Source organism: Copidosoma floridanum, unplaced genomic scaffold, assembly GCF_036245765.1.
Source record: "Copidosoma floridanum isolate Cflo_tuat_1 unplaced genomic scaffold, Cflo_Japanese_pri ptg000001l, whole genome shotgun sequence".
Classification (NCBI taxonomy): domain Eukaryota; kingdom Metazoa; phylum Arthropoda; class Insecta; order Hymenoptera; family Encyrtidae; genus Copidosoma; species Copidosoma floridanum.
This window is the reverse complement of record NW_028321878.1, coordinates 8,181,672-8,207,392: the sequence shown is the minus strand read 5'-3', so window position 1 is coordinate 8,207,392 and position 25,721 is coordinate 8,181,672. Positions and strand designations below refer to the sequence as shown.

Genomic DNA, 25,721 nt, shown 5'->3' with positions numbered 1-25,721 from the left:
AAAAAAGTCCCCACTCACCTCCACGATTTGACTCATGTTCCCCTCTCCAACCTCCTTCCCTTCGATTCGTACGAGGAACGATTGTACATTCGCATCGAGGAAAGCACGTGTACCAATAAAAATATGAATCTAGACAAATAAACAGAAACACACTCACGCGGATCAATCAAACATGTCGTTCGATCGAGTGCCAAATATTTATGAAAAAATAAATCCAAATCGCTTACGAATGAGCGAAAAGCGTGATCAATGAAACAAAAACAAACAAACAAATAAAAAAAAAGTCGAGCTTTGAAGTGACTTTTTGCCTTGTGAGGCTATGTCGAATTTTGTGTAAGCATTAATTATAAAACTATAGGCTTGTGCCCGCGTGCATTCGAACTTTTGTTGGAGTAGATTTGAATACGACTAATTATTTATTACTATTATTATCTGCACAAACTTAGTCACTTAACCAACAGTTTGCCATTATTTAGCTGTGAAGATTATTATTATTTTTTATTATTTAAACAAATTGTTACACTTAGTTGTATACCTGTAGGGGGAAAATAAATTATTGGCGTGGAAAAAAATACGTGAAAATGTTTTGGGATAGTTGACGGAAAGCCAATGGGTGGAATTAAACTAAATTAAAATGTTATTGAGCACTTATTATCAAACACGTAGATTTAAAAGAAAAAATTGTTAAGTTTCTTCACAATCGTTTAAATTCCTGTAAACTTAGCATATTCACTTCTTACTCCAAAAAATGTTAGATCGTTAAAACAATGGGCATCGCTTGATACAACAATGTACTAATGTTGATCACTTTGACGTTCCGTAAAATTTTTCGTTGAAAAATACAACATTGACAAAGTCAACACGCAAGCTCGGGCGGAAATCGTACCACCGTTATCACTGTGTTTAATCACTGTGTTTACGCAAGCGTGAACGTCGTGACTTCGTTATAATATTAACAAAACAGAAAAAGTGCAATTCTTAAATGCAATTCTACACAGTTGTTGTAACATTTAGGTGAAACGGCGCAAAAGGTTATTTTGCGAGAAATTTAAATCTAAATTTTCTAAATTTCGTAAAAGTTGTCATACAACGCCTTTAAGCTCTAAGAACGTGCGATTAATTTATAATAACAAGACGGGCTTACAAAGTCATGAAAAAATAAAATAACAAAGAAAAAAAAAATATATATATATATATTTACACAGCGACAAAATATACATATAATGTATCAAAAGTATATAAAAAAGATATTTATATATATATATTATATACACCTACATTGTAACGCAGAGAAAAATCAATCGTATGGGGTAGTCTCATATAAAATATATAGTATACATACCAACAATTGACACGCCAATGCAGTCAGTACCAGCGATCACGAAAAAAATAATCATAATAGAACTGTCAAAGGGTAAATTTGTAATAAAAGATAGTGAAAGATTAATAATAATAATAATTAAGAGAACCACGTAGACTGAGTAAATGCAATATACCTACAAACACATACACGTGTGTAAGACAGTTACATTCGCCATTATTTATCTTTTTCGTGAATAACGCGTGTTTCTGAGAGACATATATTGGGTTTTTTTTTTTTTTTTATACGTAAAGAAATAAAAAATCGTATTATAAATACCGATTGTACCAGTGGCGCGTGAGATATTTATATATCCACAATAATATTCGGATAAAAATATTTACTCTTCTAGGGGAAAAAAACACCATTTACGCACCGTGTCCTCGATACAATGGAATAATATGCGTTTATTGGTTTGCCATTTTTCGTGTGAGCAAAGTGTGGGATTCATACATACAAAAATAGGCGCACTTGTAGTAATGAAGCTGTCGAGAAGTAGATTTTTTGTTAAACATAAAATACAGATGCGATTATAATTACAATAATATAGATAATAAACTAGCTGTATATGAACTTAGAGTTTAAACTGTATTGAGTAATCGAGGGCAGGTAGGGCAATTCTTCTTTTTTTTTCTCGTTTTTTCTTAAAGACTGCAGAGGGGACGGTTCAAACGACACCAAATACAAGATAGTACTGACATTGGATAGACTGAAGGCACCCTAGTAGTAACTTAAACAAAAATAAACGTAAATAAACGAGCCGCGGATGGCCGACTCTCGTTCCGTCTCGCTCTTCTTTGGCCCACTTTGTAGGGAATCTTTTTTCTATTTTTCTCTTTCAAAGCTGTTTTTAAAGTGTAAAACAGGGTAACGTTATAATTGTGCGTCGGCAACTTTAAAGATATTTTTCCACGTAATTTTCAGCAAGATAAGTAGTATACGAGAATATAAGTCGTTTTTTCTTTGAAAAATTAATTTTTCATTTTTGTTTTCTTTCAACAATATCAACCAATCGTTTTTTTATTTTTTTTTATTATTATTATAAATCGATAAATAATATTATCGACCACTTCATGAAAACTTTTGTTAAATTTTTACCAAAACAGATGTTTATTCACATTAAATTTACTTCAATTTTCGGAAAACTGATTAAAGTACAAAATATACAAGAATCAGCCAAGGCAGCGTTAGAAAAGCCTAAAACATTAAAAAAAAAAAAAAACAGACACAGCGTTTGATTGATGCAAAGTAAAATAAGTAGGGAAAAGTGTTACATAAGTAGAAAATAGAAGTAAAAAAAAGTGGCGTCAAATTGCGTGTCGGTAACAGTCAAGGGCCATGTGAAAACGGTATATTATATGCTTAGTTGCGAAAATACAGCACTAAACAGAAACGTACGATCGTAGCTTGTAACTATATATTTTGCACCTTAAACACTCTGTCACTACAATTATACCTTCCTTATTGTCAGAGAAGGAAATTGTTTTTTTATACATATACATACCTACATATATATATTAATATTATGATTAACGCAATTACATATACGTTATTTTTTCGTGTAACTACTACTACTGTTAAAATTAATACTGATAAAAAAAAGCAAAGAAACGAAAATCATAAAGAGGCAGACGATTGCAAATCGATTTATATAAACATATGTTTTAAAGTAAATACTATGTGGTTAATGCATTATAGAAAGATAAAAAAACAAAACCGTAAAATTCACCGAAATTTTTTGTTTTCTTTTTGCATTTTTTTTTCTCATATTTTCTGGGCATGAACACGTAGAAGACTAGAGGCTATATAAATAATTAATTAATTATTATTAATACTATTAAATTAAATGTATAGCGATTATCATTAATTTTTTTTAAGAATTATAATATTGTTGTTTCTTTTTTTGTTTCCGCAGACAAAAGAGAAAGATGTAGTACATCAAATTTAAGGTAATAAAAAATCGGTGTTTGTTGGTTCGTTGCTTAGAGGGATAATTATTGTACGAAACGTGTGAAGAAATGTTTTTTTTTCTCATTTGGCTCGGCAAATGCTGAGATCCCACGTGTTTTAGGGCTGTAGATTTAATAACGTTAAAAATTTGATGTGCTTTATTTTAATTCTTTTCCTCATTTCACGCAATTGAAATAAAAAGTCGAGTGAAAACCTTTCTTTTCAAACTAATCTTTTCGAAAATCCAATTTGTTTTAAACTTTGAACGTCATTTAAATTTTACTACACGACACATAAATATTATTACATTATAATGCTGGGATGCATCAGATATTTTTATTTACAAACGTTAGGCCGGTATGGTATACTTTATGGTAGTCTTGTACAGTTTTTTTTTTTTTTTTTATTATTTTGCATAAGCACCTTGGATTAAAAAAAAAAAAAAAAAAAAAAAAAAAACCTAGTGGCATCTATTTTCATTTTACAGGATAAACTCGAAGTGGGTAACGCTTGACAGCTTGTCTTTTTTTTTTTTTTTTTTTTTTTTTTTTTCGTTTCGTTAACTCAAACTCAAATAATGTAATAAAAACGTTGGTAAAAAAATAAATAAACAAAATCACAATACAAATACAAACACATTTGATAATCACTGAGAGGCTAAGACTAACTCGACTTTTATGAAGGCGGTGTTGAACGTTAGATAGCTAAGGATAAATCAACGTGGCCGAAATAAAAATGGAATAAAATAGCCGATTGGCGTCCGTGGTTGCGATATCGCAAATCTGCTTGAGCCCCGTGTGAGCTGAGATTTTTGGATTGTTTCTTTCAACTCGTTTTGCCCGTGTAAAAACGTGTAACAGTGAGGTAATCAAATGGCAATTTTTCATATAATCGACCTTTGTAGAGTTTCATATGATTAAAAATGTTGACTGTAGTGAAATTTTTTCAAACAGTTTATATACCCTTGTTAGTTTTACTATTGTTGACAAATTGAATTATCTATGTTTAACAAGTTCTCTTTAAACTTAGGATTTAAGGAGCTGAAAAAAAAGTCGTAGAATTAAGATAAAAATTGTGCCTTTAACATGTACTACCTAGTGCAATTTATTTACCTTTACACGTATAAACTACTTCTTATGCTTAAATGATGTTTTTGAAGGACACATTGTAAGAGCTTTCGAAAAAAAACCCTCGTGGTTTGTATTACAATACAAAAAAATGTGATCAATACAATGAGTTTATTCACAGTGGGCAAACGTTTGAAATGAAATGTCTTTATATCTCAGCTGATATGCGTCCCTGTCAGACCTTACATGAGGCAAGCAATAAAAAAAATAATCGTGATAAAAAGCGGATATAAAGATTGTTGAATAAAAAATGCGCGTGTAGAAGTATGGAGCGAAGAGCAGCTTTAGGAAAAAATATACGAGGCAAATAGATAAATATAAATATAAATACACATATATATATAAATATATTAATATACAATTACATTTTAAGACGCGTCGCGTACACGTTTGAGTAGTTGATAATGATTGTGAATTTTATTGGGGAAAAAAAAGCATAGAGTCCATATACCCATACGTGTGACTTTCGCGACGCAGGTGTGCCAGCTAAGCGATTATATTATGCTTATCACTATTATTAAACTCGTTCCTGGTTGATTAATTTATTTTTCCTCACGTACTCTTTAGCATCACTACATATCACGACACATGTGGTTCTCTTTTCTAAAAGTCAAAGAGCCATAGTCAATATACACTTATACGTGTACTAGTAATCACTCATTAACCGTACTTTTTTTGCCATATATCATATTTTGTATACGACTTCGCAATTGTGGCACTCTTGTTAAGCGATTCGTCAGTTTTGTATCCCCCTCGCTCACCCTTCACACACACTTTAACAACCTTTCAAAGTAAAAGTAAAAAAAAAAACAAAAACAAAAAAAACAAAAAAAAAATGAAAAAACCCACCCGAGAGAGAGGTAAATTACGAGGCTTAAAAAGCAGACTGTACTATTGGATATAGATTTTAATATATGTATATATACATACATATATGTGTATGCATACGCAATAATAATGAGTAAAAAAAAATTTTTAAATAAATTAAACATAGTTTATTATATATTACATTCTCGCGAGAGAGAGAAGTAAATAAAAATAGAGTAGATGAGTCGCGAGAATATAAAAGCGTAATGAATTAATAAATCGAAAAATATAACAACGAGCGCTCACGCGTTCGCGATTTATGTCACGTACACACGGTGGTAATAGTGCATTATTACATTATATTTCGGTGATTATTTTAAAAATGATTATCTTCATTATTATAATTATTGATTAATATTATTCATTATTATTACTACTATATATTATATTTAAACAAAAATTATATCGAATATATTTTAGCCATAGTTGGTAATTAATACCTATTAACGTCGTTGCAAAAGTTGTGAGAATAAAAGCGATGCGTCAGAAAACGAGAACAATATAAACAAAAATAATAAACAGACAAATTCAATGGAACACGAAATTTTTTAATGACATAAAAACAGAGTATATGAAGACATGTGCGTGTATGAATATATGATGTGGGGTGAGCCATTTTTTACGTGATGTGTAAATGCGCGTGAGAGAACGAACAAACGTAAGTGTGTGCAAGAGAGGGTTAAAATATAATAAATAATCAAAAATTATGACGATAACAATGATGAGTTAGGTTGAAATTGTAACCAAGTTAAATTCAAGCGGGACGAGGCGGTGTATCATTGAATGCGATGCGGTAGTTGTGATCCCCGGTTTGGTGCCTTTTTATGCGAAAATAAGTAAAAAAAAATAAATAAAAAAAATAAAAATAAAAAAAAATCATTTTACAGAAAATAAAAATAAATTAATAATAAGAAACACATGTGAGAATTTTTACAACAACAAAAAAGTAAGAGCGTCATAAGTTTTAAAAGCTTAAAAAATTGTTATTGTGAAAATCGCGATCCTGCGCACGATCGCAATAATCCAGTGCCAAATAAGTGAGACCTTATATCGCGTTATTGAAAAAGTGAATGGTTTGAAAGTTGAAAATAAGACAAAACAGGGAAACTGTGAAGCAACAAAAAATTTTAGGTAAACTCTTCAATGAGGAAGATAGAAAGAATTGCAAGAATGTGTTGGTACTAGAGGGACATTATGTGAGACTTATTAAAAATTCGAGAGAAAAAGAAATGACGAGTCTTTTTCTGACGCTGGGTAGAATTTAGTATATTTTATATGCACTGATTGTTTGATTATGACTATCGATAAATAAAAATCAAAAACGAACGGTGTTCATAGATCATAATTTATTGTCAAATTGTTTTATTCTCCACATAATATAATTCACACTCTGCTAATTGCATTTTTTTATTTTCTGCTTTTTCATGTGTAACATGATCAGTCTTTTTTTCAGTTATTTGAGTTTAATTTTCTTTGTGAATTTTCGTTTATAAAAGTGTGGTTTTTTTTATTGTTATTATTAACAAACTTTTATATGAAAAGGGTAAACAATATATTATTTTCAAATTTTTTTCATTTGGAGCCAAATATTAGTGCGTTCTTTGTTTTTTTTTTGCGAATGCGAAACAGAAGCTAATTACTGTGTACCTAGTTTTTATGATTTTGATTGTAATATCCCCAAGTCAATTTGTTGAATTTTATTTTGTCATTTATAAAAGGCGTACCTTATATATTATATTTTTTAGTTGTTTCGTTTTTAGTCAAATTTATTTTTATCAATGTAAATTTTTCGAAAGAAAAACAAAACTACCAAGTCAAGATCCAATAAAATTTATTCTAAGTTGTACAGCACTGTGTTTCACCATAATTCCATAATCATGCAGCGGACGAGCCATTTTTTAACAGTGTTAATTTCTATTTAAAAATCATCTGTCATACCGTTTTTTTGTTTCTTATTAAACTTTTGTTTGAACGTTATCTTGCTTTTCTGTTAGTTTTTGTGAATAAATTATAGCGATTATACATGATATTTCTCTAATACATACAATTCTACCGTTCTAAAAAAAAAAAATTTTCAAACATGCATAGGAATAAAATCACACAAGCCAGTGAGATTATAAGACTAATGAAGCTTCTTGCAAGGAAGAATTTTACTGACTAATAAGCATTTGAATAACGCAAAGACAAGGTAATTACGTCAGTACTAACAGATCTAAATGTTTGTTTACATTTTTCTTTTTTTTGTATGTAGAACGAAACTGTAGTATTTGTTATTTTTCATTTTGCAATCAGAAATATTAAGTGCATTACAAGTACAATCATAAAAATGTAAAAAAAATTTCACAATTTCGTTGTATACTTTACTACATGTATAAAAATGCAGCTTATTTTAATTCTTGCATAGATATTTATATTTATTTTAGCACAAAATTTTTTTATGAAATTTTCACTAATAGATTTTTTTTTAGTTTCATGTTGCACAAAATTTACTTTATTTGTGTTATGATTGATTTAGTGTTTGATGTTTTCATTTCTACATATTAAGACACGTAAAAACTTAATTTTACAAAAATTTTGATTTGTTTTATGTCTAAAATGTTATTATGTATATTTGAGTCAGCAGCAAACTTGAAGAATTTTCACACTTTGCTTGAGTAAATTGAAAAATTCTCTCGATAGCTATAAGCTGCGCATCGTATAGCTTAAGTAGTTAACTCTTAGCCAAAAATTATGTTTATTTAACTGTCGTTTTTACTTCTTATGTAGTTGTAACATTTGCGTCAGTTTCTAGCCAAGATTTCCGAACCTCTGATTTTGTCGCACTGCTTTGAATGTATATAATATATTATACATGTATTCAGTGTTCAATCATTTTTTATGATATAGGCTTGCCCTTAATGTTTTTTGCCTGATGAAATAAATTTATTGCAAATCACTTGTGCATTTGTAAATAATTATATGTATAGAAGTAAATATTTTTCGACTCAATCAGACATTCGTGACGCTTGGCCGAATCAATTACATATATTTTTTTATAATTTAAGTTTTGTTTTGCGTTTTGCCATACGCCCATACAAGAGCTATTTTTATTTGTAAAGGATTTAATTAAATGATCGCAATAAAAAATTTACTATTCGTATCCATGCAAGTATATCATTTTTTGTTTTGCATGTTAATTACACGTACTAGTTGTTCTATTTCTTTATGCATAAAAACAAAAGAAATGAAGTCAACAAAGGGAAAGGAAGTATCGTTTGTTGTATTTACGCGTAATATTTAATAAAATATAATAAAGTCTACAAAACTATAAGCAAGGAACAGTTGCAGCATTAAACTTGTTTATGTGCCTTGTTAATGTAGATTGATCACTTAAAAATCAATGAATTGCGGATTACCCGCAAATCAAAAAGTTTGCATCCCCTATTTGATGCGTGTCTGATCGGTTTGTAGTACATTTATGTTAAATATTTTTTTTTGCTTTTTTGTCAACATAGCCTTCCTTTCTCTTTTGTAAATAGGCAACTACAATACTTTGAACTATTCTCTGATATCATAATTATAACTATGATATAACATTCGTATGCGTACATAATACATATTCCTATGTATCTTGTACGTCACATGTTCGCGTATACACAACGATAATTTTTAGGAGTACACGTGGTCAGCGATTTATTAAAGAATGGTACAATTTTAACTGGTTATTTTTAATTTTCAACCACTACTTTCCTAACCCTAATTCCTAGTCCCATATTTAAAAAAATTTATTTAAGTTGATCTACGTTACTGTTGTTCATTTTTAGTTCAACAGTTATAAGTATATAAACTGTAGTTGATGAAATATTCTGCCTTATTTTTTATTGTGGATGAATAGTTCGCATGAGCTATCAGCCATACATTCTACATTACATATAAGTACATGTACATAATTTATTAGTATCATCAGCTTGTCTGTAATATATATATTTTTTTTAAAGCTTACTTCAAATAATAATGCACACTCGTAAGAGAATTTTAGTTGTCGATGTTAAATGTGTGTTTGTTTATATAAATATGATTTATTTATTATTCGTTAGAACGTCACGTCTCTGTATAGAAAATTTGGTTTGCACGATTTAGCTGCTGCCAAATGATTAAAGTTGTTTTTAGTTGATTATTTAGTTGAAAAAAAAAAACAAAAAAAAACGCCACTATGCTTATTTGAGATTATTATAAACGTATATTAGCACTTTTTAAATATCTCCAACGCAATCCACCACTCGAACTAATTGACGTAAAATTTCCACCTTGCAGATTTCACACGATCCTCATCGTGCAGCAGCAACAGCAGCGTCAAGTCTGATGTCTCAGACAAATCGCTTGGTAGCATAACACCGGAAAAGTCAACGACACCCTCGGCCCAGCAGCAGCAGCAGCAGCAGCAGTTGGCCTCAAACGAATCCTCGCCTCGCGCGACCCCAAGCAATAACAACAACAACAACAAGAACAACCCGTCCACCTTACCCACGCCCTCCTCAAACACGAAAAACAACAACAGCAGTAGTACCAACAACAATAGCGTAGCCTCAACGCAGAGCATCACGAGCACAACCTCGACGGCGACGACGACGAGCACGAGGACAACGACGACAACAACGACTACGCCAACGCCGACGAGGAGCCCATCCCCGCGCTCGAGCTCGCTACCTCGGGGAGTCCCCTCGACGCTCCCGAGCCAGCAACAGACTCAGTCTAGCGGCGCGATGAGCGCCCCGACCGGCCGGCAAGTGCCCAAACGGCGCATGCGCCGCAAGACGTCCTCGCAGTCGCAGGACCCAGCCGAGCAGCTGACGGAGATGTCGGTGCGCGGGCTCAATCTCTTCCGCTACGCTTCGATATCCGAGGGTGTCTACCAGTGCACCGAGTGCGCCAAAGTCGACATACAAAAGACCTTTAAGAACAAGTACAGCTTCCAACGACACGCCTTCTTGTACCACGAGGGCCACCAGCGCAAGGTCTTTCCTTGTCCCGTGTGCAGCAAGGAGTTCTCCAGGCCAGACAAGATGAAGAACCACATGAAGACCGTGCACGACTGCTTCATGCCCAAGGACTGCGTTAATCTGCCGTTCGGCTTTTACATGCAGCCTTAACTTTGAGTCATGTCTTCCATTTTTTTTTTCCTTCCATGGTTGACCAGTTGTGAACTGAATCACACCATTGCGGCTCTCGCCGTTCTTTTTCTAGTTAAGTAAATTTTTTTTTTTTTTTTTTCATATATTGTCTTCCGAGTCTCAGTGGTTTTTTTCTCTTATTCCTCCACTCGCGCATTTGGCTCTGTAGATGTCGGCGATCTAAGGTAATGGGCTCGCGTGCTGGACTGACTCTGATGACTCGCCTTGGATTATTATTATTATTTTTATTTTTATTATCATCATTATTATTATTATTACTACTACTACTATTCTTAATATTATTATTCTTTTATTTTTTGACGGGATTCGGAAAGGATGCGTTTATGTTAATATACATTGGATTTAATTTATATTAGATGACATATTTTTTAATTAACATTGTTTGCGCACCATTCCTCCCGCGTGTCACGAACTGAAACGTATCGTTTGTATGTTTAAAATTGAAGGTCTTTCAATATTAAAATTTCTTTGTCGAACTAATTTTTTGTATTTTTCTCATTGTAGATGTATGATAATAATTATGAGACTCGTTTCCTGTCTTTGTTCGAAATTCATGCAATTTCCTTTATATTAGTTATCTTGTTATAATTTTGCAAAAATATTGCTGCTTAATGTTGAACCAAGTATTTACTAGGTGATAAGAAAGTATTTATTGAGTTTTTGAAAATTATTAAAATTACAATCTATATTAATGTCGGCTGCTGCTCCATTTAATTTATTTAGTTTGATAAGACGTCAAATGTTTATCATTTATAGACATTTTTTTTATGCAAATGAATAATTAATGTATTTCTCTTAGGCATAAAAAAAAATTTTTCTCGTCAGTCCGACATATAATATGTACAATACGTAGTTAATAACAATTATTGGCGCTCACGCCGTGCCTGATATATATTTTGTCTTAAATTCTTCCATTTAATTCTTCCATATATTTTCTGATCGATCGAAATTAACAAGCATAACGAGACAAATCGTAAAACTGACAGCGATACTGTGATCAGATGTAAGGGACTCGACAGTATTTTTTTGTTTCGTATGATTACTTTTTTCTTTTTTATTTAATGTAGTGTGACGCTGGAACCAGCTTTTGTACTATCGAGACAAATCTCGAATACTCTCTAATATTTTGTGTAACATATTTATATTTATATAAATCCAGAAATATTCTATAAGGAAATAAAAAAAAACTTTTAAACACAAAGTGACTAAGCTGTACACTATGTAATTATTGTTGTTACGAAAACATTGTAACTTTGTTCAATTCCGTCTCTTTCCATTTTTGACGGGCACGCTTGGGATGGATAGTACAAAAATTAGCACCAGCGCACGATCTAATATTCTATTTCTTGATCCAGTGACAATAGTTGCAAGGATATTATAACCACCGAAATTTGGAGTCTAAAAGTTTCGTTGTTTTTCATTATATATTTTTATTCACAGAAAATTTATGATGCTGTGAGACAATAAAATTAATATATTATAAAATGCTATGAATCAGTTTCCAATATGTTTTATATTTTATATTATCATTAATTTTTTTTTAATTTTAGTTGTATATGTATATAATAACCTTTAACGCAAAAGCGTTGACACGATTAATATTGAAAATTTTGTGACAATGGCGTTATTGATAAATAAATATAGTTATACGAGAAATGAGAAAGTAAAAGAGAATAATAATTAATAATATTTTATTAGCATGAAGAAAACTCACTAATGTCAGGAGCACAATATAGTATAGAGATGCTACACCAGCTTCTATGGTCATTACAATGTGTGTAAAGCGTTATTACACGCGTTATTGTGTGTACCCATAACATAAAAATGAAGTAAAATAAAGGTGCCTGGTGGCGATGCTGAGAACAATCATATTAAGATAATAAAAATATGCACTATTGTAACAATAATTAATATTATATATTTATATGATGTTTTTATCGAATCGTAGTTTCTTTGTAACTCTTTGTGATACACTGCAAAATAGTCTATCTTGCGCATGTAACAACCACATCCCTATTATAATTTGAAAAAGAAATATATATATGTATATGTACAGAGAATCTTAAATTTTCGAGTTTTTTTTTCAATTTAACCAATCCTTTAAAAAAAGATCCTCAATATATCCAGCTAAAACAAAAATCCAATTAAAAAAAAAGTCCTAGTAACAACATTAACCCTTAAAAAACCACTCACCATCGGCACGACCAAATTTTTTTTGTTTTGCAGGTCACCACCTGCCCAGCCTACCCAGCGATACCACGTTTGAGATCTGCGGCTCGACGTCCCCCGAGACGAAAAATTCCTCCTGCCACAACCAGCATCAGGCAAGCAACGAGTACACCTGCGAGGAAGAGCCCGACTCCGACTCGAGCACCACTTCGGCCTTAATGATCTGCGAGACGAGTAACGTCTGCAATGCCGGCCGGCGTAACTCGAACGACTCCAGCGTTGCGCTGAAAAACTCACCGTCCTCGCCCCCCGCCTCAATAATAAATGAGATTGCCCACTTCCCCAAGACAGTCGAACTGCAACAGCTGAGGCCGAGTATCGCCAAAACTCCCGAAACTACGACTATCACAGCTATGCCGGCCGGCGTACCGACCGAGCCGGCCGGCAACGAACCAGAATTTCGGAAGCAGGTTGGTTGGAACCCAGCGGCGCTTAGGCCGCTTGCCACTACGGCTATAGGTCGTCGGCGTAACAGGCGCGCTGGGGGAGTTAGGAAACGCACGTTCCTCGATTGTGCTCGCACAGCCGGCTGCTGGGGCTCCACTGGGGGCCTCATTGAAAAATATTACACGCCCAACATCAGACCAAGGATCTGAGGGAGTTTCTATCCGGGGGGCGGTATTTGCTGAATTGTATCATCTGTCGAGTAGTCGTGTGTGTGTGTGTGTGTGTGTGTTTCTAATAATTTAGTTGAACGAATAAGGTATTATGCCGAGACATAGTACGGCTCGAAGGAATTTTTGACGTTTGAGTAGATTTTTTTTTATCATTGAGCTGTGATCGATATCGATAAGCTTCGTGGTGAGGAATTTCATTCGAGAGGATGATAAATTTGAGGGGGGACTTTGAGAAGTCGCACTGACAGTATTGATGTTTTATTACGTAATTAAAAGAAATTAATCAAACAGTTTGTATGTAACGCACATATGATTAATTTAAAAGTGCACCGAATTCAGAGTCTTTGTACTTTTCGGACGATTATATTACGTATAGTATTTGTTTAGGTGATTGTTCGATAGTTATGTTTCGAGTATAAGGAAGGGAGACTCAATTCTAGTCGATATGGTTTGTCTAGTCAATTTGTTGGTGAATCAGTTAAAATAATTTATTTGTTAGATTAAATTGTTGGATTGCCTATCATTGGAATTTGATTATAGTTAATGGTCCAATTGGTTTGTAATGTTAAAAATTAGTATTAATGTCTCATTTTAAATGCAAACAGAGATTTTTGCAAGTTTAATACGAGAACCAATAGATGATATAAAATCATGTTTTCTTTACATTAAAAAAAAATTCCTTTAATAGTGTTCAAAATTAATTGTGCCATGAAATTATTAATATTATTAATATTTTTAAGTATCCACGCAATATAATAGATTGTAGGTTGATTCAGTTTCGATGATATTGAATATCACGTTTTTTAATATCGAAATGAAACAAGACTTAAAATAAGACTGATATTTCAAAACATAGAACTACCCTTACACGATTGTTCGATATAAAAATTAAAAGAAACTAATGATAAATGAAATGTCCTTCGTCATCATGAGTTTTGCATGTATTCATCATAATTGTTACCTGTCACAAATTATTCTTATCTCAAAAAGGATAAAACGATCATAATAAATGATACGCATACATATACAATATAAATCACGCACAAAAGACTTGAATTCGTGCAAGAGGTCCAAACGCAATCAGCACAAATCGAATGCAAGCATCATCACGAGTAAGCCGCAACATTGATTTCTGTCGCAATTAGCTGGCGGATTACCAAATCCAAAAGAACGGCTCGGTGGTGTGCAAGCGGTGTGGCGAGGTCCTTCCGTCCCGTAGACACTGGTACCGTCACAAGTACCGTTTCCACCTAGCAGTGACGTCGGCCCCAGCCACGACAGCAACGGCAGCTCCACCGGCGCCTCTGTTCACCTGCCACAGCTGCAACACCTACTTTAAATCGCGGAAGGGCTACATTGGTCATTTGAGCTCCCAGCACAGCACTGACGACGCGGAGAACGACGAAAACCGCGAGGAGCCTCCATCGCTCAATGGCAAAGCCCAGCTGGTGGCCACTCATGCCAAGAAACAAACGACGCGCAAACCTACTGCCGATGTAAGCGTCGATCCCGTCGACGGTGATGATATTACCTAACTCTTTTATACATGCACGATAGGACGATTTTTTTTTCCTCTCTTTCTTTGACCGCACCTTTTTTCCGTGTCTCGCATCATTGTCTGGGATTGATTGTCCGTATCGCTGCCTAATCGTTCAGCATCATGGCCATACACAATCATAGATTTTATCGCCATCAATTTTCATCGTGTATAATTTAATCATATTATTATTATTATCATTATGATTATTACGTGTGTGTAAGAATTGTTATTTTATATAGCTCGCATATAGTATATACAATATTATATCATATTAATCATTTGTTACATAGATACATTATATAGATTATACATGATTACGAATAAATGTGCACCATCCTTTCATTGAATGTCACGCAAGATAGTCAGATCCTAAAATGACTGTGGATTTGTTATATTAATTCATGCATTTGGACAAATTGATGTAAAAAATTTAAAAAAAAAATTTGTTAAACAAAAAAAAGAGATGAGCTGTTCTGTTAAGTACATGTGTATGTTTGTACTAGAAAAATGAAAAAAATCTCGTGGAGAGGACTTTCGAGTGAAAGAGAAAATAGTTCCTGTATCTACTTATCCATACGTATATACATTAAGACATATAACAAGTATTTTTATGCTGATTTTTCGATGTCACTGTATCAGTAGAATCTGGTTTTTTGAGAACCTGGCTGTTTTACGTAAATGCATTTGTCCGCTCGGCTTATAGATCGCAATTTTGTTAATAAAATAATTTTTATGAAAAAACGAACATAAAATCGCTGTGTTGTTTTGCATCAAAATATCCCATGATTTTTTTTTTTTTTTTTTTTTTTTTTTTTTTCGTTTTTGTTACGATTCCTTACTCTTTTTTATTTGCGCATGACATGAAAATTAATTTCTGGAAGCTTCGCGATTTTCTTATTTGCAGCACGAATTTTTTTTTTTTTTCTTTGGATTCAATTACTTTTGCTTTTTTTAAATTTTACTTATTAGATTTTTTGTGGCTTCTTGAGATGTCTAGAATTGCTTCTGCTGTATACGTTATAACAACATTATATTTTATTAAATACATATGCTTTTAAACGTTTCTTAGTTTTTTTTATACCGTAGAGAAATATTTTTCAAATAATTCATGCCAAGAGCTTTTGGATGTTTCATAGAATACTACTTTTCGAAAAATTAATTCAACCATTGAAAGTCATTTAATCTGTAGTTCCTTACAATTTTTCTTACTATCTTTCTCTCTCTCTCTCTCTTTCTTACCGCAGTAATTACAAACGCAAGATTACTCATTTGGGTTCAACTTTCCTAAACCGATTTCCCCTTAACACGCCAAAATAACTGAACCCATTAAAAAAAAAAAAAAAAAAAATTAAAAGAGAAAAAAAAATACGTGGGCTTAGATCGGCAAAGGGCCAGACTGGGAAGAGCAGCGGGAGAAGGAGGAGAAGCTGGTCGCGGATATAATTGACCGAGTGAAACGCGAATGCGAAGCCCAAGGCGAGGCGGTGACGAGGCGCGGTTACTCAAGGCGGTCGACAGTCATGAACAGCTAAGGCCAACTTCGCCAGGACGACTCTGCAAACGACGCGGCCTCAGCCGGGCTCATCACATTCTGCATCAGGCTCGTCTAAGCTGTTGACTTTCATCGTATTGTAACCAATAATTATAATAATAATAACGTCGGGTGTGATTTTATCATTGTGATTATGGAAATTATTGAAAGACTGTGCGTTATATGTATATATATTTCACGTTGATCGTTGATGTCAGTCGAAAGGGAAATATATATACATACATATTTAACTTCTCGGTTCCTTCGATACACCAAACAATAATATCAACAGTATATTTTTTTAAATCCTAGATTGACTCGCGCGATGGTTTCGATCGTTATGTGTATATTTTTTTTACAAATAAATAATAATTAAAAGTGACTGGCTTCAAGTATACAATAACGCTGGCTCATTGTGTTTTTGTTTCTCATTTCATTATTGATTATTTCTAAGTACCGAGTACTTACATTGTATTATGAACTTCACGGAAAATACTGACTTCCAAACTTTTGTTACTTGAATCATCAAAAATAAATAATTTCAATTTAAAATCGATTTAATTCGATAATTTTAATTAATTTTTTTTTTTTTTAGGAAAGATATGTATGTACGATGATTATTAATTATTTTTATTGAAAAATTGCAAATGACTCTTATATGCAGTACATATTGGAAAATCATGAAAATTTTGTGATGAAACTATCATACGTAAAAAAAATATTGTATATAACGTTGAAAACTATGTACTTATACACTTAAGATATTATAAAGAATTGTGCCACTACAATATAATTCACAAATTTCTCTGTATCTTCCAATCTGCAAAAAAGTAAGGCGGAATACGTTACAATAATAGTAGAATGTCGTTGGAAGAACTTCAAGAGCGGTTAAAAGTTCCAAATAAAGTACGTTTGCCAATTAATTTTTAGAGAAATATTATTTAGTGATGTGCAACTATTTTTGAAATTAGATAATTATTTCTCATATTAAGTATAATATTGCATGATTTTTATATTCATTAAAAAAATATAAAATAAAATTGTGAAAATAAGTTTTAAAATTAAAATTACAAAGCAATTACGATAAATATTTATATAATAAAATAGTAATAATTAGATATAACAAAATTACAAGTTTAACAATTCTTTCGATGAAAATGTGATTATGTAAATTGAATACTTCGTCAAATCACGATTTATCAAAGTATTGATACTTACACACAAGTATAAAATATAAATATTAAATATAGAAAAAAACTTAGAAAACTAAAATAAATTTCCTGACTTTCAATATACTTCTTAAGATTCTGATATATCATCGTTACAATAAACATTTTAAATAATAATCCAGTAATTAAATTACAACTGGAAATTTGAGTGCCAAAATCACATCTTCCCCAACAATTTCGATGTCCATATTGTCTATAATCTACAAGTGTTCCGATATGAGCGCTCAACTTTTTCTCAAAAGTACAAGGATATACATGAATAAAAAGTATATTCAATAATAGATTAATAGATTATATTTAGTTTTCGTAATGTGCCCGATGAATCATTGAACTCATTGAATAAAATTGAAATACGTTCGCGTCAGTTGATTTGGAAAATTTTCAACAATAATGATGGTAAATTATCAAAGTACTTATCATTGTATGCGTATGCTACATTATAAAGGAAGCGAAAGTCGCAAGATTGACATTATCTCAATTGACACATGAATAATAAAAATTTTAAACCAATACAATTCAACAAAACATAATAATTAAATGATGCACGTGTATACAGAAAATCAGAAAGTCGTATCAAGTTATACATGCACATGTATTTGTTTCATTCACTCTCCAAAAAATTTCTTCATTTTTTTAACAATGATGTAAAAGTACATGTACTAAAAAATACACGTTGATGAAGTAGTAATTATTATTAATTTATAAATGCAAATATGAAAAAAATTATTGAATGAAGAACACAAATTTAAACCTATGATGCAAAAAATAGTTTACAATAGTAACTTTTACTTTGAAAGATTTTTACAATTAAGTAAATTTCATTTACCCGATAATTTTTTAGATATACGACTGTGGACATGCATATTTTAAAAATATAAATAAATTTTTTCAACGAATGTAATAAGTCAGTTAGGAATTGTTGACATGAATGGTTGTACAAATTTAAATTGTAAAAATGATAAAAAATCTAACTTATCCTAAAATAGAGTTTATGAAAAGTAAATCGTCTTTCTCGTTCATAGCTCTTTGCCAAATCAATGTGATATTACAGTAATACGTGTATAATTTTTAGAGTATGGAATAATAATAATATAATATTTTATCTCACGTGGATTACATTTAATTTTAACTTTATTGATTCATTTGGATGATAATTATTATTTTACTGCGTATTCACTTTCAATTGATTTACAACTTTAAAACGAGAAAGCGTCTAATGCATAATTAAAGTATTAAAAAAAACATATTTACCTCTTTGAATATCTAAGTGTTAATAACACTGTACATATATACATTTTAATAAGTCTGATATGAATTTTATCGATGACAAATTTCGATACTAAAAAATTTTTATTCGTTCAAATAGATAACTAAGTCTGAAAATAATTTTTTTTGTGGAAAAAAGCCTAAAGAAAATTCCAAACTCACAGTAATTTTTCAATAAATAATGGGGCTCTGAATTTTTTTTCTAAGTTATTTTTTACGTACCCTGAGAAGTTTGTTGTTTCAAAAAAGTTTCGATGGTAAATGAAATTCAATTTACTTTAATCTCAAACTGTATGTATTGTTGAAAACAAATGAAAAGTAATAAAAAATAATGCGGAACAGTGTGGTGATATAAAATATCAAAGTGTCGATGAATATCAGAGAATTAAAATCATATTAACGTGGGAAAACTTTTAACTTTCAAAAACTGTTTTTTAAAACACATTATAAGAATACTACCGAGACTTCGATAATTTTTCAGTGAAAATATTCTCATACATATACTTCAATGTACTTTTGTTGCCTACGAATTGTTTAATTTCAAATTCACTGATTCTTTTTGTAATTTTAAAATCTCTGGTATGTCATTAAGTAATAAAAGTAATAATCATTACGTGATCTAAAAATAAAAAGGAAAACGAGTGCCGAAATGACAATTTATTATATATATAAAAAAAAAAAAAAAAATAAAAAATACAAGTATGTACAATGTAATTCTGTGAAAAATATTTTACCTTTTGAAAGATCAAAAAAAATCACAAGGTAGTTAAAAGCATAGCATTGGATAAAAAAGATCGAGAAGCTGTTGCCATCCAATGTCTAGAGAAAATAACAAAAGAATAAACATCAAAAACTGACTCATGACCCATATTATTTATTAATACCCTAATAATTCCTCCTCTCTTTTTTTTTTTTTTTTTTAATTTTCGTAGTTTATACATTTTATTTTTTTTACAGTGAAAAAGTTTAATTTTTACCAATTTGTATTAATCTTGCTACAATTTCCGAAAAAAGCATGATTTATTGTTTAAAACTTCGTAAAAAAATCATATCGAATCGAAATTATTTATTTGAAACGTCCCTATGCTTTGGCGCCTTTTTTTGGAGCAGCAGAGCAGCTTCTCCCTCCCCTCCTCTCGAACGCACGGTAAGCGCAGTCTGCTCCTGATCGAAAACGCGCGCGCGAGGTTATGCGGAGCTGTCAAAGTGTCAACGTTATCATTGGTGCCATAAATTGTTGACAGGCTGCTTGTCGTCGGCCCCCATACGATGGAAATTGTCGACCTGATATCCATACCTAGAGTCGATCAGGTCGTGCTGACTGACAAGACCAAGGAGGAGTCGAAAAACAGCCGGATCGAGGGAACATTGTGCATCAGTGGCCATCACCTTATACTCTCTGACAGGCAGAAAAATAATCAGCAAGAGCTATGGGTGATTATTTACGGTTTTTTTTTTCGTTCTCCAGATTTTTAAAATATTTCTAGTAGTTGTGTTTTATTGCAACTGCTGCTGCTGTTAATTGTTGTGTATACTTACGTTGTATGTATGTATTGCACACTCTGTCCATTGATTTTTTTTATCTAACGTCACTTGGTTTTCAATTTAGCCATCTGTTCGATTGTTCCTACAAATTTGTCCTTGAATGCATGCACTGTAGAAATACTCTGTTCAATACACTTTAACAAATCAGTAAATTTTATTGTAACTTGTTTCAATTGTATATGTTTATATATTAATTACCTCTATCTTGCAGCTCCTCTACCGCAATATCGACGTTATAGAGAGAAAAATAAACAACCAAATTCCTGGAGGTAGCATTATTTTAAAATGTAAAGACTTTCACATCTACCAGCTAGATTTTGGATCCACAAGTGACTTAACAAAAGTGGCACAAACTATAGAAAAATTGACATGTTTAGGTAAAAAATTTACAATTGTAATAGTAGATTAGTCATTTACGTACTATTACTCAAAATAATGAACTTTTTTCAGAACAAACAATGCAATATCCCTTTTTCTATAGGTCACAGTCAAAAGTACAAATAGAAGATGGCTGGACTGCATTCCTGCCACTTTCCGAATGGTCTAGATTATTAGCTATCCACGGCGACGAATGGCGCATTAGTCATATAAATAAAGACTATAAAGTTTGTAGTTCTTATTCAGCTGAAGTTATAGTACCTAAGCACATAGAAGACGAAATAATAGTCTCTTCAGCTAACTTTAGAGATAGCGGAAGGTTTCCTGTGCTTTGCTACAGGCACGAAGGAGGGGTAGGTTAACTATTATCAAATTCAATAAAATAAATATTCATCAATTATGCTGTTTATTATAATGAAACGTTTAATGTAATTTTTAGGGTATTCTTATTAGAAGTAGCCAACCAATGTGCGGCCCAACTGGAAAAAGATGCAAGGGCGATGAAATGCTGTTAAATTCGTATCTAAGGCCTGGAAAAAGAGGGTAATCTATGTTCATTTTCTTAACAACGTTATACAATGTTTACTGCAACTTTTTTCTCAATTTCCAACTTGTTTCACAGAGTGATTGTAGATACACGAAGTCTCACACAAGCACAGAACACTAGAACCAAAGGCGGGGGTACAGAAATAGATTCTGCATATCCACAATGGCTTAAATCACACAAAACGATAGCTCGTTCTGGAGAGTTGTCTGAAAGTTTATCGAAATTAATAGAAGCGTGCAATGATGCAAACTGTTCTACCTCGCAATGGTTATCCAAGCTAGAAAGTAGTAAGTGGCTCACAGCTGTCCAAGATGCCATGAATGCAGCCTGCGTAACCGCACAGTGTCTCGAACAGGAGCAAACTGCCGTCTTGGTGCATGGTAAAGAAAGCCCTGGTTACTTGTTTATTAATACAATGATGCGAAATTGTTAATCTAATTGTTTTTTCAGGTGGTAGTGGACGAGATACCACTCTAATAGTAACGAGTTTGGTGCAGACAATTTTAAACCCAGACTGCCGGACCGTCCGAGGTTTACAAGCTTTAATAGAGCGCGAATGGCTGCAAGCCGGCCACCCATTCTACACACGAACTCGCCACGCAGCCTATTATTACGGTCAAAATTCAACAGATGCCCCCACGTTTTTACTATTTTTGGACTGCCTTTATCAATTAAATTTTCAATTTCAATTGAGCTTTGAGTACACGACTCAATTACTAGTCGAAATTTTTAGGAATGTCTACTCATCAAACTATGGAACGTTCTTAGGTAGTTTTTTCAAAATTGTTCAGTCATATTTTTGAAGCCACTATTTATTGATAATTTATTCCAAAAGTCGTAATTATTTTACACAGGTGACTCGGAGTCGGAACGAAGCCGACTGAAGCTAGCAGAGCGAACGGCCAGCTTGTGGTCGTACCTGAACCAACCAGACGTCCTCGAAAAGTACATTAATCCCCTGTACGAGCCTAATGCTGGTATAATCTGGCCAAGCGTCGCTCCAATAAGCATCGAATTATGGCGTGAGCTATATCTGGGGCATACGAACGCTGCACCTTGGGATGGTCTCCTGAATTGTGCAAAAGAACTTAAAGAACACCATCAAAAAGTGAAACGAAGCGCTCAAGAGTTGCATCAGCAGATCAGACAAGTGCTCAAGGAGACTGGTTTACTGTCTCAATCACTGCCTGATGGTAACAGTGAAGCACCGGCTTGTGTTAGCGTAGATACTAGTGAGCAGCAAGCACAGGCTCGAGAGGAGGCTCGCCGTGCTCTAGCTCAGCTTGATCTTGAACAGGGTATCTGATACCAAAACTTTAGCTCTGAGCTTTCGCCAAGCTGGGTCTTTTGTTAAATAAGGAGTCCAGAAGAGTGATAATTCGAAGATTATGGATGGTAAGAAAATTGGAGTTAGAATTCTCAATGATGAACTTACTGTGGTGGTAAGAACACCTGAAAATCAGAGACAGGTGTGGTTTACTATTTTTTGAGCTGTGAATTTTGAGTGCAGTAATGAAGTAATCATGCCATTAGATACTTTTTTTTATTATTTATAATTTCGAGAGGTGCATTATTTCATATGCTTTTTATGAGATTTGAAATTATTTTTAAAATTTTGCTGTAATGAATTTAACTAATAACTTAATTTATATACACATGTATTATCAGTTTCGTGTTGATTTTAAGTAAGTATTTAGAAATTATATGTCTAGATTTCTTAAGAGATTAAAAAAAGTCAATTATTTAGTTACATTATTACAACAAAAAACAATTTTAAAAATCGATCTACTTAAAAATCATAAAAGTTAAATTACTCACACGAAACCGTTTAGCTTCTCCCTTAGGAGCTAACACTTTTTTACAGTTGATATTTTGCGCAGCACTGTGATTCAAGTCATAATTTTTTTTACATTTTAAGCTCAGCTGTGAAAAAAAATTGATTCGTTGTACATGATTTTGTAAAGAATTATTTGTAATTATTTTTTGAATAGTTGTAATGTGATGAAAAAATTGATTGGGAACTCAACGATACCGAGAATACTTGAAAATATTTAACACATCGAGGGTTTTGCAAAGCTTTTTATTTCTTTCACTAAAGAGTCAATTTAACATTCATTTGGCGCTAGTGGTATCGTTGACTTGCCAATACATTTTGCGTTTTAAACTCACGCCCTTTTTGGATAAAGAAGATTTCAAATCCATTAGCTATCAGTTTTTTAAAAATTTTTCTGTGTAATTATGATTGAAACTCCAAAGACTTATACAAGCTATTCATGGAAATGGAAAAAGTATTCATCTTAATCATACATAAACAATACTTTTCGCGAGTTTATATTTTTAACATTGGCGATTGATGTTGACAAATTCAAGAAAAAATAGTAAATATATATTGCCTTGGTGTGAATATATTTTTATTGATAAAATGTAAAATTAAATCAACTTCGAACTATTTACACATATAAATACGTATTTTCTTTGTAAGACGTTTGATGTATTATTTTTTTATTTCAACAGAGTTTTGAAGAAACTTATTATAAATTATATGAATAATGTTAAACATTTTGGCGGTTACACCTCTGCCCAGCAGTCACGTACCGACCGCACTCCGCACTAGGGTCCCTCGGAACCCTAAAAACAAATATACCTGTAACTATCGTAACTTGAGGTATAAAAGTTTTATTTTGTGCAACTTACTCCTGCTCCCTACATCATTATCTATTTATTAACTTTTTTAAATTCAATTTTTTTCTCTTAAATCGTTTAAATTTTAGAGCGTGATAAAAGAAGTACGTTTCAAGTATTAAACAAAATAACGGCACACATCGAATTGTAATTAATAATTATATACTTTATTATAAAATAACAGATAAATATATACTATTCTTCTTTAGAAAATACCTGTGGTGCGTTTAAATAATGTTGCACAAAAAGAAAAATAATCGTGTCAATCGTGTTTTTGCGCAACTAACGTTGACTCTTACATTGTAAAGGCCATGCATAAAATCGTGGTCCCAAGTATGAATCCTCCAGGTAGCTATCATTAGAATGGTATAAAAATGGTATACAAGGTTTGGACTACGGTTTTCATGAACAATGAATTTCTGAATTTCTTATTGCTAGAAAATTTTCAAACGATCTCAAAAATTTCTCTCATCAATCAACATTCGATTAACAATCCGTACGCAAGTCATTACGGTTTATTTTAAGCGCACACAAGCATACCTAAACCCATAACCAGATGAAATATCCATTTCTCAAGATGATAGAGCTCAATTATAGGGGAAAAAAAACAAAGCTATCATCAAACAAATCTCTAACTGCTCACGTGAGAACGAAGCGTACACCCAAACCGTAGAGAAACGAACAAAAGAATCAACGAGCTCTGCATCAACTCAAGAGAGAAAAACAGCCTTGCAGGTATAAGGCTGGTGAAAGAGAGGACCGTTACCGTTATTCGAGGGAACGCTCGATGAAAAAGGACGCTGGAGCGAAGGAGCCCAACAACGAGAAGACATGTAGCCGCTATACTTATACAGGACAGAGGAAACTGTATAATATAAGGGCGAGAAGGAGAGAAGAAGAAGAAAGAAAGATACGAGTGTATAAATGAAGCAGAGAAATGGTGGTTGGTAGTAATAATAGTAGTAGTAGTAGTAGTTGTTTGGGGCTATACAGCTACGCTACACACATCAGGTAAAAGGGGGAGAAGAGAGAGAAATCGAGGGAGGAGGAACGCGGCAGGTGTTCTGGCACAAAGAAACCAAAGGAATCCCGGAGCCATTTATGAGAGAGCCTTCCCCTTCCTAGTTTTCTTCTTCTTTTTCCTTTCTTTCAAGAGAACTGAAATGAAAAAACTAATGGGACCATGTTTTTTTAAATGCATGTTACAAACATGAACAAATTAGGATACCTATGGTATTGTTCCTTACACGCTCCGAAAGAAGAAACCCCCGTTTCACGTCTTTTTCTTCTTCTCTTTCTTTGTGTGCTACCCTTTCTCTCTTTATTCTAACGTACAAAATTCACTGCAGGACTTGCGCTTTGATTTTACAATGATTCGTTAGCATACATTCATACATATATAAGCATATAACAAAACGATTTGTGATGGTAGACGAAAAATCGGTGGTGTTCTTCAATTGGTATACGATGCAATCGGTCCAACATCCATGGATGAGTAAGAATCTAGTCACGATTAGCTGAATAAAAACGTGGACTGAATTCAAACCCATCCAGGGCTACTGGACGATCTTCTTTTTCTTCATGTTTTTCTCCTGTGCCTTCTTCAAAAAATCGGCAGCTTTCTAGTTTTCTAACGATAACAACAATCAACACAGATTTAATTAAATTTCCAATTTTCGGAG

At 32.6% G+C, this 25,721-nt stretch overlaps 2 protein-coding genes across 7 annotated transcripts in view; both read left to right on the top strand.

The window, feature by feature from the left end:
- ttk (zinc finger and BTB domain-containing protein ttk) overlaps window positions 1–12,535 on the top strand; it is a 126,638-nt gene extending 114,103 nt beyond the window's left edge. For all 5 annotated transcript variants that reach the window (XM_089594467.1, XM_089594462.1, XM_089594473.1 and 2 more), the window contains one exon: window positions 9,598–12,535. In XM_089594467.1, coding sequence (XP_089450593.1) covers window positions 9,598–10,433 — 836 coding nt within the window. In that variant the 3' untranslated portion in view covers window positions 10,434–12,535. The remainder of the gene's footprint in view (window positions 1–9,597) is intronic.
- A 7,442-nt stretch (window positions 12,536–19,977) lies between these two features.
- Window positions 19,978–24,016, top strand: LOC106639793 (myotubularin-related protein 9). 2 transcript variants are annotated; one of them, XM_014353562.2, is made up of 7 exons: window positions 19,978–20,321; window positions 20,644–20,809; window positions 20,883–21,163; window positions 21,250–21,353; window positions 21,433–21,737; window positions 21,808–22,125; window positions 22,212–24,016. In XM_014353562.2, the coding sequence occupies exons 1-7, from the start codon at window positions 20,157–20,159 to the stop codon at window positions 22,661–22,663; spliced, it is 1,791 nt and encodes a 596-aa protein (XP_014209048.2). In that variant the 5' UTR covers window positions 19,978–20,156; the 3' UTR covers window positions 22,664–24,016. The 2 variants fall into 2 exon arrangements, with proteins under 2 accessions (XP_014209048.2, XP_014209049.2); XM_014353563.2 differs by lacking the exon at window positions 19,978–20,321 and having other exon boundaries at window positions 20,728–20,809; window positions 20,914–21,163.
- Window positions 24,017–25,721: the final 1,705 nt, after the last annotated feature.

What these genes read in the sequence shown, in the direction of transcription:
- LOC106639793 (XM_014353562.2), top strand. Translation starts at nt 20,157, where the DNA reads ATGGAAATTGTCGACCTGATATCCATACCTAGAGTCGATCAGGTCGTG. An exon ending in AGAAAAATTGACATGTTTAG is followed by an intron (nt 20,810 to 20,882) that starts GTAAAAAATTTA and finishes AACTTTTTTCAG; the next exon opens with AACAAACAATGCAATATCCC. An exon ending in AAACTATGGAACGTTCTTAG is followed by an intron (nt 22,126 to 22,211) that starts GTAGTTTTTTCA and finishes TATTTTACACAG; the next exon opens with GTGACTCGGAGTCGGAACGA.